The following is a 19,527-nucleotide window of genomic DNA, read 5'->3' as shown; positions in this document are numbered from 1 at the left end:
CTCATCTATTAGCAGACAGTTTTATGGAGGCTGCATTTATACAGTGCATCGCTGGGTTTTACATTGATTTCAATGATCATTAAAATTAATCAAGTTATTTCAAGGGTTTACTAATATGTTTTATTATATATCAAGGCATGTTGTATTGGCACTACTGGGTAATATAAGCAAATTAGTGTTTTATGCCTATGGCAGAGCTGCTGTTGCTGAAAAGGGCGGGTCTTTTAAGACTCCCACGCTTTGTGTGTGTGTGAGAGAGTGCTTGAGTGTGAGTGTGTGTGTGCGCGCGCGCTCTTGTCCTCACTGGGATGAACTAAACGCGCTCGTGCACAGAATCGCTGGAGTAATTGAGACAAGATTAAGACGAAGTGAGCAGGTAAAAACATCTTTTATGTGATTTTAAGTTGTGTTTCCGACAGTATGACGTTTTCCTAGTTGACGGAGAGGTATTCGGATGCGACTGTTATCGCCGTGCAACCTGTCCAAGGTTTAGCAAAGGTATAAATAAGTAAACAAAAGGAAGGTACCTGAGTAGAGCTGACACTACTGTCTGTGTAAAGCCTCGAGGCCAGATGAAGCTTATTGCATGATAAACTTCTGTCCTTCCTGAGCTTACAAAGCTGTGTGACAGTGATGTAAGGGTTTCTTAGTGACTTTGTGTACAGTAACATAGCACTTGATCTCTTATCTCTGCTTCATATCACTATACACTTATACTTACTGTCTCATTGGGTGACTTTTACCAAGAGCTTTTCCTCTTCATCATTTAGTTGATATTTAAAAAAAAAGAAAAAAAAAGTGGTTTGATATGAGAGAGATTTTGCCTGTGTTGTGGGTCAGAGAAGCTGCTAATGGTTTTCTGTCCTGATTAATCAATTTATTAATAAATGTATTATTATTATTATTATTGTTATTATTGCACCACATTGGTGTTCTTTCTGTTTGCACATGTTTTCTAGTTTTCTAGTTTTGTCTCACAGTAAGAAAAAAAAAGGTCCAAAACCAATAAGTGTCTTGTCTAAGATGATTTATGTGGGTGTATCTCTTACCTTGTGCCTGGGATGTGTTTCTGGGATCTCCAGGTGAACCGTAACCCTAAGCAGGATACAGTGGTTACTGAAAAACAATCCTTTAATTATTACATTTATTATTATTATTATTATTATTATTATTATTATTATTATTATTATTATTGGAGCATATGCACTACAGTTCAGAGGTTAAAACTGCACAGATTTTTGCACTTTTTTTTATTATTATTTTTTATATATATATTTAGTAATGAATATGTCTTTAATGTGACTTACAGATATGCACTCGGACCTAGACACCACCTTCGCTCATGAGTATAAAATGATACCTTATACAATTTTCAGTAACGTCTTAAACACACAATTTAGTTTGATATGATACAGTATATGATTGTGTGTTTTATGGTGATTCTGTCTCAGTGGTCAGTAGAGGATCAGTTATTCTAAATACTGGTGATGTTTTGATAAAAGGTGGTTAGTGATGGAAGTTCATTTAAGGGGAAAAAACCTAGCTTTAGACAGGAATGTAAGAAATTCATGAAAACAGCTCTCTTCTTAGACGCACAAACATATCTTTGTCTCATTCTTGCACCGTCATGAGCCGCACTATTCACGTTGTGAATACGATGGCTATCGTGACATGGCTTCATTTAAATTTAACAGAGGTGGTCCTGTACTTTGAATGCCATACAGACCACAATCTGTATACCTTGCAGTCACAATAATGTTTGCTTCCAGTAACCCATAAATATTAAGGAAATACTGTATGTCTTTGCTTATCAACCATAAGAGATCATATTCCTTTCTGCAACTAAATAGATTCCTAAAATACTTCACAGGAAGATCTCAGCCATCCCCTGACTCTACAATCTAGTGATTGGTTTGTGTACCTGCTGTTTTTCTTATTTTCTTGATTCAATATACTGTAGCCAATTTTTTTTTTACTCTTGGTAAGAGTTTGTTCTCAACTACTCTTGGAATGTGGCCAGTACAAAAGCCCAACTCAGACATAACACATATTCTTTCAGTTCCTGTGTCCTCTTTGTTTTTTTTATCAGTGTGTAGTTCTAAGAGCTGAGAACTACATCAAAAGCATACTCCATAGTTTCCTGATTACTATCTTCGGAACAGACCTGTATAACTCTCCGATGTGCCTTTGAGTCTATAGAAACTAAATGTAGGTAAGTTGATAACATGGTTTTTGTTGTGACAGCTAGTTATTGTGTATTTTCCTCCTTTGAGATCTTTAGTCGCTGGTGGTGTGGCTGTTAAAGTCTGAAAACAGTTCTTATTCAGATATCAGTTGAATCATCGTGAACAAGAGGAGACGTTGCTCTAAAATAAGCTGTACTTAACTGATATGTCCTTTAGAGTTAGACAGTTAATAGAACATTTCCTTTGGCTAATCAGGAGGCAGGTGCATCTGAACACTCGTGGGGAACTCGGGGTTATATATCACTTGGTGTTAGGAATCCCTTAACCTATTATAGAATAAAGTCACTCCTTAAGATGAATGATTTCTATATAGGATTTCTGCACATTTGTATTATGTATTACACATTGCAGATTTTATTATTTACTTTAATTTACTGCTATTTATTATAAACCCCACAAGGCCATCTATGCTTTTTTTTTTTGCATGGTTTAGACATTATAGCTTTTGGAATTTCTTTCAATATTGTGTTTTCATTGATATGTCTGTACAATAATGAGCAGGAAGTTATTACCAAATGCTATTTTACTGCTGATTCAGTGATTCAGTTTCCGAGCTCATATCCTTGTTTGTTTTCTCATTTTATATCGAGACACAATGAATGCATTAACGTTGTTGCATCAGATTTTTTTTATCCCAGTGCAAAAAATTTCAGAGCAGAAATGGAGGCATTCAAATCTTTTTTGATTTGATTTGATTTGTCTATTAAGACATTTATATAAAGCTGAAAATGTTTAAGAATTAAATTAAGCTGGTGAAGAAATCCTTTTCCACCACACTTGACTAACCAGTGTGATTAACCAGCCCTCAAACCTCACCCCAGTAACTCCAAGCCCTCAGTGGGGCAGAAAACACCACCTTCTAAACAATTAACCAGGAAACACTTTTTTTTCACTACTGAAATGTGCAAGTTGCCCTCTTGACCCTTTACCCAAACTTTTCTATTAGGCAATGAAACAATAGTTTACTCTCGGATGACTTTCTTAATATTATTAAGCACTACATAAAAGGGTTTATCTACAGTTTCAAAACCTCTTCTAAAAACCAGTGATCTTGACCCGTCTCAACTCCCTTCCTTTTCTTACTACTGGCTCATCAGAGTCCCTCTTTGTTCAGGTTATATATATATATATATATATATATATATATATATATATATATATATATATATATATATATACCAGTTCACAGAATCTCCTGACACCTTTACAGTTAGATTGTTTGCTGTTTATTTGACTGTTTAAAGACTATCAAGTTTTGGATGTCCTCCCTTAAACAATGATAAAACAGTCATCATTGTTATTTATGAATGGAGGTCAGAAAATACATGCTTGCTTATTTGGAGTTCTTATCTATGAAGAATAAAAACTTTGAAAGCTTTGAAAAGCTTTGTGTTAATCGTCTGGATTAGCAAGGAACTTTATTGCTAGTAAACAGAGGACAAAATGCTGTGAAAATATTGCATCTGTTATCCAAGCAGCTGCACGGGCTGTATGTGTGCTATGTCCCAGCGAGAGCTATCAGAGACTCAAATAGACGTTTGTATCTAAATAGAAAGTCACTGCTCACTGTAGCCAAAGTGGTGAAGCATCGTTTAACTTTTGTTTTTTAATTTAATTTAATTTAATTTTTATGATCCCAAATTCCAGATGACATGAGAGCTCTTCATATTCTGTCCACATTTATGAGGAGACTAAGCGTTGTTTGGTGTATTTAGCTTCTATTTATTTATTTATTTATTTATTTATCTATTTATCTATCTATCTATCTATCTATCTATCTATCTATCTATCTATCTATCTATCTATCTATCTATCTATCTATCTATTTATTTATTTATTTTCTATTGCCTACAAAGCAATATATATATATATATATATATATAAACTTTTGTGCCATATAAATTAATTTCTACTACTACTAATAATCATCATCATAGAGATGATATATTAGCATTTAATGAATCAGTACAACATCCCAGAGCTTTCCTTTGTGAACTTTGAAAAACTTCACTTTCACTTTAACATAACAGAAAAACAAGGAAATAAACAAAACAGGGATTTAATAAAACGTGTGCTCCAATTCACTGGTGTCATCTGATGAATTTTCTGTTGCTTGCGTGTCTTTAAGTTCAATTAACAACTCGGGGTGTTTGTGTGTGTGTGTGTGTGTGTGTGTGTGTGTGTGTGTGTGTGTGTGTGTGTGTGTGTGTGTGTGTGTGTGTGTGTGTGTGTTAGGATGTCTGTGGGTGTTGGGGATGAGATGATTCATGCCATGCTGTTCCTGTCATCTCTGTGGCTATGAGTCTCTCACTGTTTTACAGTAAACACACATGAGTCAATGATTAATGAACTCTGGCGGCAGTAGGGCTGATTCTGTAAGCTAAGAGCTTGGCCACTGCCTGTGTGAGACCTCCGCTGTGTTCCTCACTTGAGGCCATACTGAAGTTTGTGAATTAAAAGTGAATGTTTTGTCATTGCTCAACATTTTGGCTTCCATTTGTGAGTTGAATTACAAGTTGAATTACCAGTTGAATTAATTATCAAACATATTCATGGTATATTCAAAGTGGTCCCTTGTTTTTACTTTAAAGTGCACCACCATATTGTTCATGTGTCTATATTATGAGAGAAGTTTTTCTCTTGCTCCTCTGAGACGCTTTGTGGTCTTTCACAGATGCTTCTTTCCTCATTAATGGTCTCAAGGGCTTTTCATGGTTACCACTTACTCTTTGCTCTACTGTTTGGCCTCTTCAATGTTTGTGTGGTTCTTGAATGAATCTCATCTCTATTATAAATGACTTCTGTTTGTTCCTCATTATAGGCTTCCAAAAATGTGTCCTAGCAGCCGAATACAGCTTCTCCTAGTCATCTTGCTCAGTCAAGGTAAGAACCGTTCAACGTGCATAAAGCAGAGCCTCGTTAGCTTGCATACGATTAATTAAACAATCTGGTTTCCTACACATTTGTGTAAAACATGTTTGAACAAAATCATTCAGCAGATCATTCTCTATTGACAGAATCCTACAACGTGGCAGATTGTATCACTGTTGAGGTTTTATCTTATTAAACACATCTTCTAATTAACAAAACCCTCAGGAGAAAAACAGGAGAATGTCTTCTGATTCTTGTCAGACACAAAAATGGTACAGTAAAACATTTAAATGAATGAACTGGATGTGACATGAGTATAGTATGTAATAACATATTATATAATATCACAAAGGTCCTGGAAGTGTGCTGAACAAATTTGAAAGCAAAAGGTACAAATAAAAAGACTCAGAAATTCAATTCAATTCAATTCAAGTTTATTTGTATAGCACTTTTGGCAGCTTTACAGAACATAAACATAGAACAGAAGTTAAACATAAGGAGAAAAAAGAATTAATATAGTAAAAAATCAAGATATATAAAAGGAGAACAATCTTGTAAAGCGTCAAATTTTGCTCTGTTATAACATACAATATTTGACCATGATTTGAAGAACTGTAAAATCGAGCGTAGCTGAAAATATTAATATATATGAATATTACATATTAAGATATATTCATTTTTGTACTTAATTTTATTGTCAAACCACAATAATGCACTCACATCTAAAGCTTCTGCCTTTGGCAATGGTGGATCCTCACTATCTAGACTAAAGCATAAAAACATTGTTAATTGTTTCTTTTTATGAACTTATTATACGTTCTTAAACTATATGGTATAACCAGCAACAAATGTTATAATATTGCTTATAGAAAAATGTAAATACAGTATTGTTATAGTAAAAGACTTACAGGCCCAATCCATGCAGGGTTCACCTTCTACAGATCTTCCTCAAGGTCATTGCACGTGACAAATGAGAAGTGATGTGGGCATTTGCATTAAGAACCAGAGCGTCTCTCTTTCTCTAGTCTAGTCTCCCATCATTCCATTTAATATACAATAGACACACATCATAAATCAGAGAAAGGACAGTCAGTACCTCAAACCAGAGTTCTAGCATCTCTACACAAAGTATGAAAGTAACTTGAGTGGCCTGCAAGAGCCCTGACCTTAACACCACTGAACACCTTGGGATGAACTGAAAGCCTGACTGCACCCCAGGGCTTCTTGCCTGACCTCATTAAAGCTCTTGTGGCTGAATGAGCTCAAATCCCCACAGCAACGCTCCAAAATCTACTGGAAAGTCTTCCCTGAAAAGTGAAGGTTATTATAACAGCAGATGGGTACTAAATCTGGAATGGGACGTTCACCAAGCAGGTGACTATATGTCATCAAGATAAGCTGGTGAAGGAACAGATGTTCACAGATGCATAAGTGATTACAGTAACTAACTTGGTTTGCAACTGTGAGCTTATATTTAAATGAGTAAAAATTATGACACAAAATTCTTTAATGGCTAAAAATATGGTATGAAGGTGTAAAACACTTCAGGGCTTAACGTTATTTGAAAATAACCAATAGGGTTGGTGATAGCATCACACCACACTGCCATTGATAACTTTCCTATTGTAGCATGCACAGTCATCTTTATTAGCCTTATTTATTCAACACTTAATGGTGAATTTAGGATAATGGTGATATGGCCAAAGCAGCATTCATTCATCCAGATGAATGGGATTAAAAATCTATTTATTAGTTGCTCTACTGACCTCATAATTTCGCCTGCAGGGGTTTGCAACCCGGGGTGTCTGAATATTTCTCAGGTTAAATTGTATCACCATGGCGAGCTTTAAATAAAAACAACTCTGGCACATAACACAGCTATGAAGAGATTAAGGTAGAAAACACTCAAAACTGCAGGAGCTCACTAAGAGAGGTGGACACAAGGAGTCCCAGGGCTGTCCCGCTTCCTAGCTGTTCACATGGCTTTTTCCACTCTATCGGCCATTGCGTTTGTGGGGGACAGCAGTACCGCTTTCTGCTCACTGAAGCGATGACTGTAAGATCAAGACTGGCGCCTGTTTTCCACCCGTCCGGTAGGCGTTGTTGGAATGCTGATTGCTCTAAATTATCCCTCCAAAAAGGGTTGAGCACCAGGTGTTGGTGACACAGGGATAGAGTTGTACACAGAGTGCCTGAGGCCAAGGTCATCTCAGCTGCCCTAAAATATCGGGTTTTCATTTCACATGTGCGTTGTGTCTTTTTTTGTATTGCTTTCAGAATAAAAATCCATTAGCCATATTACAACATAGACCTGTGCTGTGATGTTCCATTTGATCTTATCCATTCACAGCCTTACACGAGCTCCTGAAAAAGGTTCTGTACTCTCTTTTTTTAGTGCACTGTAGTTTTGCTGCACAGGAGATCCAGGCTAGTCATGAAACCCTCGTGAAGATCAACGCTGCAGCGGAAAGTGAGTACTCTGTCATCAAACTGAACCATCACTTGAAAGACCATTACAGTAAAAAGTTTTGCATTTTGCCATTTATAAAACAAGCAATATTTTATTTTATATTCCCACCCCCTCAGTTGAACTACATATTTCTCATCACAGGAGTCTTTTAAGATTATAGGACAGACTTGAGAAGCTCTGTTCCAGCTGGAGTCGATGCTAAAAATGTAAATAGGCACTTTAATAAAAAGAAAAATTGTAGTCCATGTTAGAATGTAGCCAAGCTCAAAATGTATAGTAATGTTGCATGTCACCAGCTTTCCAGGGTATCTGAAAATATATTATTAAAGGTCTGTAACACAGGTTCATAACCTTGGGGCCATGACCCCATATGAGATCACCTGAGAAACAGATGGAGTCAAATAATACCAACTGTTTATAATGAGTAATGTTTAAATATACACACATTTCATACCCTACGGCATTTTTCTTTTACAAAAAAGTATAGCCCCTCATAAACCCAGTGTACATCAGAACAGAGTGGCACCACATCCAGAAACCGCCCATGTTAATGTGAGTGATCTATTAGACCAGCTGCTAGCAGCATGAGCAGCGGTGCAGTTCACATGCTCATAACATGTCTTGCTATCGAACTTTAAGCCTCCAGCCTTCAGTTGTCTGTGGAAAGCAACAAATCTCTTTATATACAGAGGTCCATGCACATACTGTAAGTGTAATCGGTACATACGTATACAAATAACGATCATATACAGTAACAGTGCATGCTATAATAATTTTATATTCAGTACAGATTCTTGCATGTTATATTTGCTAGGAAAGTGCAAGAACTCACTGAAGAAAGCTTCAGGCTGAGTACTTTTGTAAATAAATACATTAAGTGAAATGCACCACATGAGCCTGAGTAAACTGCTAAACTCAGACCACTTTAAGCACTAATATTAGAGAAGCTTGAATTCTGTGCCATTGTGAACATCAAATCAGAGTTCCGATCAAGGCTGGACATTTCAGCTGCGTCGAGATGTTAATATCTCCGATGTTTGATAATCAACAGCAGTTTGACACAAGTCCAGTCCTTTTATTAGATTCTGTGTGTGTCAGAGTGATTACGTTTGTATGGCTATGCATTATTTATTTGATTCATTTTATTGAATGAACACAAATTTGATTGGTTATTCGATTGAAATAAGAAATGATAAACTTACAGTAATGCACTTGGGAATGTTCAAAGGAGTAGGCCTATTATTCTTTGTGTATTATTCATTTAAAACAAAAATGTGAAGAAAATTTCAGGTTTTTAAAAGAGCGTCATTGTCCAAAAATGTTGGTCTGTAATAATAGCCTAATGAAATGCTATAGATATTTCTTAAGGCTTTAGATATTTCCAGCAAGTGCTATCAAAGGTGAATCAGAAATGTCCTCGTTAAATTTATCATTTTTCTGCTTTCGGAAATTAAAAAGGGTCTTTCATTTCTCCAGAAAAAAGTTATAAAAAGTTATTTAATGTGTCCTGCTGTCCACATTTGCAAGTGTGTTTGCAAATACTGACATGCCATCTGTATAATCATGCTCTTTATGGCAGGCTGCAGGTTCCAGCATGACAGCTACACACGTTATAATTTAGCATGCCTAGCACAAACGTGCCATTTCTCTCTCTCTCTCTCTCTCTCTCTCTCTCTCTCTCTCTCTCTCTCTCTCTCTCTCTCTCTCTCTCTCTCTCTCTCATCATTCACACACAAACAGAGAGAGAGGGATAGAAAGAAAGTGAGAATGAATGGTTTTGGTAGAGAAATATGTGTGAACATGCTACAGGTCACAGTTAAGCAACTTAGCAAATTCAGAGATTCAGACCGGTTGTAAAAATGCCTTAAATAAAAAATGACAGAGTTATGTGTAAAAAAAAATTAACTAATGTATTTTTTTTATGTGTGTTTACAGTGATGAAGTGCTCTGCAGCTATAGATGTTCTCTTCTTGATGGACGGCTCGTACAGCGTTGGGAAGGGCAGCTTCGAGAGGTCCCGTCACTGTGTACTGAAACTGTGTGAGGCTCTGGACATCGGCACAGACACGGTCAGCTAACAACCTCCCATTAACCTGAGCTTCCACAATAGGTGCAGGTTTAAATCGGTCTTGTTTCTCAGGTGTATGTACTTTTTTTAGATGCTTACTGTGTGTTTCTCAGGTGAGAGTTGGAGTCATTCAGTTTGGTTCAACTCCTAGGATAGAAATCTCACTCGACTCTCACAGCAGCAGAGAGGAACTGAGCAAACACATCAAGAAAATACAGTACAGGTATATAAGTCCTGCACATACACATTCTGTTTATAAACATTTTATGTATATTTCACCTCTTTTACACACCATTTAAACCGATCCGTGTTTCATTCGGGGTGTGACACTTTAGACCTACAGTACACTATCACTTGATAAGGAAATTTAAATTGTGGAAATTCAACTACACTGATGTAAAAACGTCATAATGTTTTTAAAAATTATTTTTTAATGTTCTACACATTCATCCAAATATACATGGTTTGAAAAACTGGATTTTAAATGTCAAAATATTGAGTTAAAAGGAATTAAAACAAAAGAAACCTCGAGAGGAACCAGTCCACTGGGACAAGCAAGAAATACTCAAGCAAAAAAATACGTGTTGAAAGCTGTAAATGTTTATAAGGCTATCTATCCCCAGAGGAAACCTTTTTTCAGAGCAACAGCATATTAGCTCATGTATATGGGAAAAAGGTTCCACTTTAAATGTATTTAGCTGCCCAATAATCTGCACTTACAGTAGGTACAGATTCTGCACAGTAGCTATATGTCTTGAAGGAAGAAGCCTTTCCACCTGCAATGTTAGTACAGTAGCTGCTGTGTAATAAAGTTGTTAGCATACCATGGATTTTTCTTGTTTTGTTTCACCCTTTGCCTGGAATCCTCATCCTCAGAGCCAGACACGGTGGCCGTTGTTTACACTGTACACACAGAGTGTGTGTGTGTGTGTGTGTGTGAATGTGTTTGATGAGGTGTCATGGCTGAGATAATGAATGTACAATGATGTGGCTACAGCTCTGTGAATACAGTATGCCAAGTAACAGCTTTATACCATCCAAGCTGCATAGAGCTGGCTTGTTCCCACACCAGTCAGAACGTAATATATTCCTTCGGCGGAGAATGAAATGACCGTTTCTGAACACTTTCATAAAGACATCAGCACTTGTTGGCCCTAGTGAACAACTGCAGCTTAGGGCATGTATGAGCCTTGCTGGCTGTGTGCCAGATTTTTTTTGATATCCTGTCAAGATCTCCTAAACCAGCTGCAGGAAGGAAGACATCCTGGATTAACTTGGCATAGAAGGATGTTGTCAACAGTGAAAAATACGTTCGGTTCAGTGAAATAATTTCTGTGTTGAAGTGTTGAGTTTTAATATGGTGTGGATGTGTGACAAGAAAAGGAACCTGAAACCTGCCGACCGCTGTAAGGCATTGACTTGTGTTTGATGAGATGCAGTGAGAGCAGGGTGTGTTAAGTCAGGCTAAAAGATTAAGTAGAGTATTGTTTTAGGGTCTGGGAGTTTTACCATGGTCAAATTAACACGATTGCTGTAGCTATGGCTGTGGTTCCCATACATGCTCATGCTGCAAATATCATAATAATCATCTCACTAAAGAGCATCTAAGTATGGTCTTCTGTTCAATGAGAGCACATCTAACTTCCTAATCCTGGTGCCTGATGCCATCCATTTAACACCTTGTTATTTGCTGATTTGGTGGGGCAGGTGTGCACTGTAAGAGCATAGAAAATGAAGTTAATAAATAACATTTACCTCGCTGCCCTCATATAGTTATCAGTAGAAGCTGTTTGAAGCCTTCCCCTTTTTTCCTCAGAGGAGGGAGCACACAAAGCGGTTTGGCTTTCAAGTATGTGATGAGGAAGGGGTTCCTCAGCGGTCGGAATTCCCCTGTCCGTCGCATCGTCATCCTAATGTCTGATGGAAAGTCCCAGGGTACGGTGCAGCCGGCCGCCGCCGAACTCAAGCAGTCTGGAGTGATCCTGTTTGCCGTGGGCCTACGTTATCCAAGGTATCGTATCCAAACATATTTATGACACCAAAGAGGGTATTCTTTTTACTCTGTACCATTAATATCAGTATCAGACAGGTAATTTAAAACAATACTCTTACTACTACTACTACTACCACTACTACTACTAATAATAATAATAATAACCAACAAAATGTATTTAAGAATATGGAGTTTAAAAAAACTTTTACTTTGCTGGTTTATGTTAAATTTGAAGAATTATGTAAAATTTTCATAAGAATTATGTAGCATTCTTCTTCTTCAATCAATCAATTCTTTTGAAGAAACAGCCATGTCAGTACAGCACAAGGAAGAGAAAGGGTAAGAGATACACTCCAGAAATTATACATCTGTGTTTTCAACTTGGCAAACTGTAGAAACCGTAGACACGTATGATGTCAAACAACTCAGTGACAGTGCTGAGAGAAGGCAGTAAAACGTTGTCCTGCATGCTTCAGCTAAAAATGACAAAAATGCACAAATGCCCTGCAGACATGATTAGTTGTTCTTAAGCATTTTAACTGCATTTTTTTTCTTCTTCCTGTTCCAGCTGAGCTTCATAAAATAATGATTTTTAGCACGTTATGCTTATTGCCCCCAAAGAATACACACATAGTCTACAAGACATATCAACACATACAGTACAGAAGCCCACCTGTTCATGAACTACAGCGTTGTCAGAAACCCATCAGCACATCTGCCCATCCGTGTCATACGGAGTGACTGGAGGTCGTTCCCAATGATTTAGCTCGACTTATGTTACCAATGTAACCAAACACAAGTACATTTTTCAGAACAAACAGATCTAAACAAATACAAATACTGCTATAAATAAGAGGCATAGTATATGCTTTTGTAGAGAGCTTGCCAGAAATGTCTCAGGACATCTGGTTAAGAGTAATGGTGCGTATCGGGAATGGGACGCTACAAAACACCACAAAAAAGTCATGCAATCCGATGTTTTTACTTTCATGTGGGAGACCGATTCAGATCCCTATTTGAGATCTGAAGTCAGTTTATACACAAATATAAATGTAAACTTTGTCTGTGTATCTCAGATGGGAAGAGCTGTACTCTCTGGCCAGCGCTCCCACAGAGAGCCATGTGTTTTTTGCAGAGCATTTCAGTGATACGGTAAACGGACTATACACAAGCCTCACCGCCTCCTCCATCTGCAGTGCTGTCCCCTCAGGTACACGCTCATCTCTGAAGCACCCATACTCTCCATTCTCCTAGCGCTTCCTCCGAGTATGATTTGTGTCTGTGTCTGTAGGCTGTCAGGTGGAATCCTTACCTTGTTCACGGAAGACGCTAGAGACGATCAAAGAACTGCAGGGTAACTTTATGTGCTGGAAGGGATCGAAGAGCAGCTTACCATACACCACGTTATGTCCCTACTACCGGCAAGTGCAGTTCCTCTCTCAGAAAAAGACTTGTACACGTACATCTCTACATCTTAGTAGATTGTCTTTAGAATTTTAGAATTATTTTTAGATTTATTTCAATTTAATTTTACGCAACAATTTATGATGCAGGGGCACAGTGGCTTAGTGGTTAGCACGTTCGCCTCACACCTCCAGGGTTGGGGGTTCGATTCCTGTTTTGTGTGTGTGGAGTTTGCATTTTCTCCCCGTGCCTCGGGGGTTTCCTCTGTGTACTCCGGTTTCCTCCCCCGGTCCAAAGACATGCATGGTAGGTTGATTGGCATCTCTGGAAAATTGTCCGTAGTGTGTGATTGTGTGAGTGAATGAGAGTGTGTGTTGTGCCATGCGATGGGTTGGCACTCCGTCCAGGGTGTATCCTGTCTTGATGCCCAATGACGCCTGAGATCCGAGAGTTCTGATAAGCAGTAGAAAATGAATGAGTGAATTTATGATGCACTCAGTTTAGAAACTCTGTTAAAGATAGCTCTCGCTAAATGTCATTAAAATAACAATCATGACTCATGCACAAATCTAAGACTATAAAGAAACTTTTAAAGAAAATTTTTCATGGACGAATGAAAATCCCTGCACATGGCTCTAAAACATTGGAAGCTGTTTGGCAAATATCAGTTCCAAATATCCAACTATACTAAAAATGGCTTTTCTATTTAAAAACAAAAACATACAGTGTTAATAATATTATATGTTACAGATATACCAGTGCTTACAAAGTACTCCCCACAGTATGTCACAGAACAGTATGCTCAGGTAAGATATGGTATTTTACAAAAAAACATACTGGGAAATGAATAGTATAAATGAGTAGGAATGTTCTGATGTGTAAATTATATACTACGCGTATGCAAAATAATGTTTTCATCTTTTCCTCTCTGCTTAGATCCTTGTGATTCCCAGCCATGTCAGAATGGTGGGACATGTGTGTCTGAAGGGCTGAAGAAATACCACTGTCAGTGTCCTCCAGGTTATGGAAGTGACCCCAACTGTGGTGAGCTGCTGTTTCTACAGTAGATTATACCACCGATTAAATCATTCCCTGTTTTGCATTTAGTATTTAGCACATTGGTCTAATGGTGCAGCCACAGCTGTCAGGCTTGTCTGTTTGCATACGTGTCCATTTGCATTTGCTTTGGCATGCAAGGATTTTCAGTTATCGTCAGGGTCAGATTTCAGGCTGGGTCATGCTTGACTGAAATATACTCCAATCCCTCACAGGCATTATGTCTCTCTGACCAAAAAGGGCGGTCTAATTTTGCTCTAAGTAAAAAGCACAGACTCCTTTAAGTACTCCCACAACACTCTGTTTTATTGCATTGTGCAATAATACACAACAGGACTGGTAACCCTGTAACTGAACCCACTCTCTTATTACTCTACACCCCCCACCCCCCACCCCAACACACACACACACACACACACACACACACACACACACACACACACACACACACACACACACACACACACACACACACACACAGACTAGATAAAGAAGGGTAATGTAACTTTAAATAAGAGACTAGAATTTACACACACACACACACACACACACACACACACACACACACACACACACACACACACACACACACACACAGACTAGATAAAGAAGGGTAATGTATCTTTAAATAAGAGACTAGAACACACACACACACACACACACACACACACACACACACACACACACACACACACACACACACACACACACACACACACACACACAGACTAGATAAAGAAGGGTAATGTATCTTTAAATAAGAGACTAGAATAAATGGGGTGAGGTAATGAGAATCACTGACAGAAACAGTCAACACGTTTCTCTGACCTAAGAATGCACAATGGCTTGGTCAGTTAGGAAGTGATGACACTCCTAGTCCTGTCCTGTCCATGACACATCAGACAAAGCTCAAAAAGTCAGGTTTGACCATTCTCTCCACCTGAAGAGTTTTTTTGGTCTCAGGTTACTGTTAATTCATGTCATGCTTGTTATTCTATAAAGAAAGGAGTAAACATAACAGATTCAGCACCAATGTATTTCTCACTTGACAGTATATTGTTTACCCGGCCTTAGATATACAGATTATAATAAATACAGCATGGTATGCTAAGTATTTTTGCAACAGTGTGGTTTTGTGCCCTGCATGGGACCCAAGATCGTGTCAGTCAATGCCTAAATAATATCCTCCTGTTTTCCAGCTCCTGTGCTGTCTTTGGACTGCTCTCTGGATGTGCTTTTCCTGATTGAAAGCTCTACTAGCTTGACTCTGGAGGGGTTCCTGCGTTTCAAGTCCTTTCTGAAGCGCTTTGTGCAGACAGTTCTGAGTTCAGACAGTCCTGTGAAAATTGGCCTGGCTCAATACAGCAGCGATGTAAAGGTTGAAGCTAAGATTGGGCAGCACCGAGACCCAGTAAAGCTGCTCCAGGCTGTGGAGTCTCTCCAGTACCAAAAAGGAGAAGCTAAAACTGGACATGCGCTACGCTATATCACACGACATCTCTTCCAAAGTGCCCCTGTGTATGCTGATGTTCAAGATGACCTGCCACGTGTGGTGGTGCTCATCACTGGCACTCCATCTGCTGATGCTGTAGTGGAGCCTGCTAAATATGCGAGAGACAGAGAGATCTTTATCATTGGCTTGGGGCCTGATAGGATGAAGGCTGAGATCAACAACATCACAGGAAACCCTCAGCGCACCATGACTTACAGTTTGCCTGACAGATTGAACGCAAAGATCCCAGAACTCAAAGCCAAGATCTGCAGTGTGGACAGCCAGGGTACTTATATTGTGTTATGAATGCTTAGTCATCTTATGTAAAAATTAACATTTACAACATTTGGCAGACGCACTTATCCAGAGCGACTTATATTTTTCTTATTTACACAACTGAGCAGTTGCGGCTGATAAGTAATCTATTGCCTTAACCACTGAGCTACCATGTAATGACTTTATTAACTGCTCCTTTAATACGAGCTTTTTTCACTTAATTATTGTGCTGCCACAATGATATACAGTAGGCTATATCCTCAATGATATAGGCTATTTATCCCATTATCCCGTAGTGCTTTCATCTCTTTTCTCTTTATCATCGCATTACTTTATTAATGAACCATTCGATGCCTTCCATGTTTTACTACGATCACAATGCCAGCTGTCACTGATTGAATCTTTGTATGTTGCAGGATGTCTGGGTCAGGCAGTGGACCTGATCTTTGTTATGGATGGCTCAGGAAATGTCGGGAAGGACAACTTTGTTCACCTGAAGGAATTTGTGCGCAGCGCCTCTGTGCAGTTTGACATAAACCGCGACTTGACTCAGGTCGGGTTGGTGGTGTACAGCCGGGGGCCTGTCTCTGTGTTTGAGCTGGACTCTCATGCTTCAGGCTCTGCTGTGCTCAATGCCTTGGGAGAGGCATCCTATTTAGGTGGAATGGCCTCCACTGGCTCAGCTCTGCTCCATGTGCACTCACATAGTCTGACTGTGGCCAAAGGGGCACGACCAGGTGTCAACAAGGTCATAGTCGTGCTGACTGATGGTACAGGGGCTGAGGACGCAGTGGTACCAGCTCAGAAGATCCGGGACGATGGCGTGTCTGTGTTCGTGATTGGCACTGGAGATGTGCAGCGTGAGCATCTCCGACGCATTGCTGGCTCTGAGGATCACATCATGACTGTGCCCTCCTATGAGGACCTGAAGTACTTTGATGATGTCCTGGTACAGATGGTGTGTGCAGGTAAAGTACAGTAAATACTCATACATTGTAGTCATAGTTGTACAGCTTATATATAAACAGGCATGTCATTAACATGTCATAAATAGCATCCATCAGTAACTGAGGTACACAGCCTGGGGAGAGACCGTTTATATTGGGCTTTTATAATGGTTTGTGCTTGTCATTAATTTTCCTCAAACAACAAGTGTATTTTTTAAGTGAGTGATGATGGCGTGTGTAAAGTCATTAGATAAACCTACATGACAGTTGGTTTATTTTGTGCACAATTTTTATTAAACCATCTCTGTCCCATCAATAGGGAACGTTTCTGACCACAAGATTGCTGTTGACTGGATATTTTAGGTTTCTCAAGCTAGCAGTGATAAAAAGGTGTTTAAAATCTTTAACAATGCTGTGGTACCTGACACACTTAAACCAATGTGCTGAAAAATCTCTGTCTCCCAAATAACTGGTTTTGTGTTTGTCTATTATTATTGATGGACAGAATGTTGTAGACAGTATATACATATGTCACGTCAAATCTACGTAAGTAAAATAATATATTAATTGTGCATCTAATTAAATGTTAAGGCTTAACAGTTAAAAACATCATCAGCTAATAACAGTCATCACTTTTTCTCCAAACCATTGCTATCAGTCTCTATAAGTCTCTATGAAGCTTTTTACTTAATTCTGACATCTTTATTACTCCATACAGATGTGAAAAAGCCCGTGAATCTATGCAGGCCCAACCCCTGTATGAATGATGGCATGTGTGTCCTACGAAACAGAAGCTATCGCTGTGAATGCCGGGGATGGGAGGGACCACACTGCGAGACACGTCTGTACCACCATATCACTTTTCATTTTCACTCATCATTACCATTATATCATTGCACTTAAACTTGCTTCATATATTTAAGACTCAGCTCTGGATGATGGCAGTCATTACTGATCCATTACATATTGTGTTTCCCTGCAGGAAGCAGGCAGCAGCCATCCAGAGGAGATCTCCCAAGGCCTGCAGCATTAAGACGGCGCCAAAGGAAGAATGTTAGAGAGCTGCAGCAGCGCTACAGAGAACACCGCAAGAGACATGCAACTAGCTGATTACACACACACACACACAAACACCAAGTTAATTCTATCATAACTTACTCCTTATTTTGCTAAACATGAAAAAAGGGAAAGACAAAAGGGAGGTGTATGATTTTTCACCTTGGAAAGGCTTACTATAAGCACTCTACTGCAGGAAACTGGAGATAACGGGGATCTCCAGATTCCCTGCTGCTCCAGTTCAGCACAGACTCTGTTATCACTATTCTAGACGACTAAACATATCACTACTCCAACAGTGATGGAGTACTAGCAGCCAGCACCTCTTTTGGGTGAATTAAAACATCAGTCTTTATCAATCCTATTTAAAACTACAGCCGTGATTTAAAATGATTTAAATCATTATTACTGTAACAATACTAAATAAACAAAAAATTTATACTCTTTTTTAAGTAGTACAATAGTGCCTAATGTTTGCAATTGTATGTAAATATTTTACAATTTCATCCAATATCAGGTTTGTTCAACAGTCTTTGCTTTGCATCCATTTTAAATCAAAGTAACTGAATCATTTAGTTCTGCTTATGACTTTTAAATGTTTGATGTTCAGAAACCTCATGTAACAAATCCTTTTATTGGAGCCTCGTTTTTACATATTTATTTTATAAACTTTAGAAAAAGAATTAAACATTTTTTAGTCAAAAGTTGCCTTGTGACATACAAACGATGCATGTGTGTTTTGGTGCCATCTGCTGGAGAAAAATAGTCATCAGTATAATCATCAGTCTCAACAGTTCAACAATATCACAATAGAATACAGAGTTCAGGTGATGCCATGAAAAAGCTAGAACATGTTTCAGAACTAATTTTTATTGGAATAAAAAAGTGCACGTTTTACCTAGTATACAGCCAAATTAATCCAGATGGCTGTGTATAAATGTATTTACATCTAGGCTACCAGCATACATGAATTTAAGCTCTAGTCTAGACTCTAATGAGGCTCTCTGCTTTCTTCTTTTCTGAGCTGTATAAAAAAATGCCTTTCTATAATGTACTCTTTATTGTTATAAAATACACATTTTAAAATTGATTTTTTTTTATAAAATATCCAAATTATGGAATCCCTCCCTTTTCATATAAAAAAATATTTAAATAGTTTTGATTCATCAGTGTCCAGTGGCATTATATGTTGCGTTAATGCGGGTGCCAGCAGGGTTGCCTCTGATAAGCTGCCTGTGGTAAGTACTATCACAGTCTTTCACTGGAGGAGACGTGAGAATAGGAAATAGCAAGTGAGGGCTGAGGAGTAAAGAGTAAAAGGTCAAAAAAGCCACTTTCCCTTCCTGCTAAAAGCCATGGCCAAATTAGACCTTGAAGCCTGCATAGGCTTTGCATAGTTCCTGGTTGTTATCATTGTCATGCTGCTCTTGTTCTCTTCGTTTCCAAGCTTAGTTTGTAGATTTCTTCTCCCACTCCTGTGCAGAAAGCGAGGGTTTGTGTTAAAAAGCTAGGCTTCAACTGAAGACAAATATTAACAGCATGCAAAAAAAAACAATTCCAACAACGCATGGCATGGGGAAATATACATATAATGTATACAATTGCATTATTCTATGATCATGAAGTGAACTTTATTAGTAATAACCCA

General features: G+C 38.4%; 2 protein-coding genes across 6 annotated transcripts in view; one reads left to right on the top strand and one right to left on the bottom strand.

Annotated features, from left to right (window-relative positions):
• Positions 1–243: 243 nt before the first annotated feature.
• vwa2 (von Willebrand factor A domain containing 2) lies at positions 244–19,034 on the top strand. Of its 3 annotated transcripts, none has more exons than XM_027140564.2 (14): positions 244–376; positions 5,068–5,129; positions 7,513–7,587; positions 9,523–9,656; positions 9,769–9,878; positions 11,472–11,666; positions 12,725–12,858; positions 12,940–13,069; positions 13,803–13,858; positions 13,989–14,096; positions 15,308–15,886; positions 16,293–16,844; positions 17,542–17,664; positions 17,806–19,034. In XM_027140564.2, the coding sequence occupies exons 2-14, from the start codon at positions 5,078–5,080 to the stop codon at positions 17,931–17,933; spliced, it is 2,376 nt and encodes a 791-aa protein (XP_026996365.1). In that variant the 5' UTR covers positions 244–376; positions 5,068–5,077; the 3' UTR covers positions 17,934–19,034. The 3 variants fall into 3 exon arrangements, with proteins under 3 accessions (XP_026996365.1, XP_026996367.1, XP_047673465.1); XM_027140566.2 differs by lacking the exon at positions 244–376 and adding an exon at positions 2,155–2,212; XM_047817509.1 differs by lacking the exon at positions 244–376 and adding an exon at positions 4,703–4,745.
• Positions 18,498–19,527, bottom strand: part of afap1l2 (actin filament associated protein 1-like 2) — a 29,814-nt gene continuing 28,784 nt past the window's right edge. For all 3 annotated transcript variants that reach the window (XM_047817505.1, XM_047817507.1, XM_047817506.1), the window contains one exon: positions 18,498–19,354. In XM_047817505.1, coding sequence (XP_047673461.1) covers positions 19,328–19,354 — 27 coding nt within the window. In that variant the 3' untranslated portion in view covers positions 18,498–19,327. The remainder of the gene's footprint in view (positions 19,355–19,527) is intronic.

Source organism: Tachysurus fulvidraco, chromosome 8, assembly GCF_022655615.1.
Source record: "Tachysurus fulvidraco isolate hzauxx_2018 chromosome 8, HZAU_PFXX_2.0, whole genome shotgun sequence".
Lineage (NCBI taxonomy): Eukaryota > Metazoa > Chordata > Actinopteri > Siluriformes > Bagridae > Tachysurus > Tachysurus fulvidraco.
Note: the sequence above shows the minus strand (reverse complement) of the source record. Positions and strands in the feature narration are given on the sequence as shown.

What these genes read in the sequence shown, in the direction of transcription:
- vwa2 (XM_027140564.2), top strand. Translation starts at nt 5,078, where the DNA reads ATGTGTCCTAGCAGCCGAATACAGCTTCTCCTAGTCATCTTGCTCAGT. An exon ending in CTGCAGTGCTGTCCCCTCAG is followed by an intron (nt 12,859 to 12,939) that starts GTACACGCTCAT and finishes CTGTGTCTGTAG; the next exon opens with GCTGTCAGGTGGAATCCTTA. An exon ending in GGTACAGATGGTGTGTGCAG is followed by an intron (nt 16,845 to 17,541) that starts GTAAAGTACAGT and finishes TACTCCATACAG; the next exon opens with ATGTGAAAAAGCCCGTGAAT.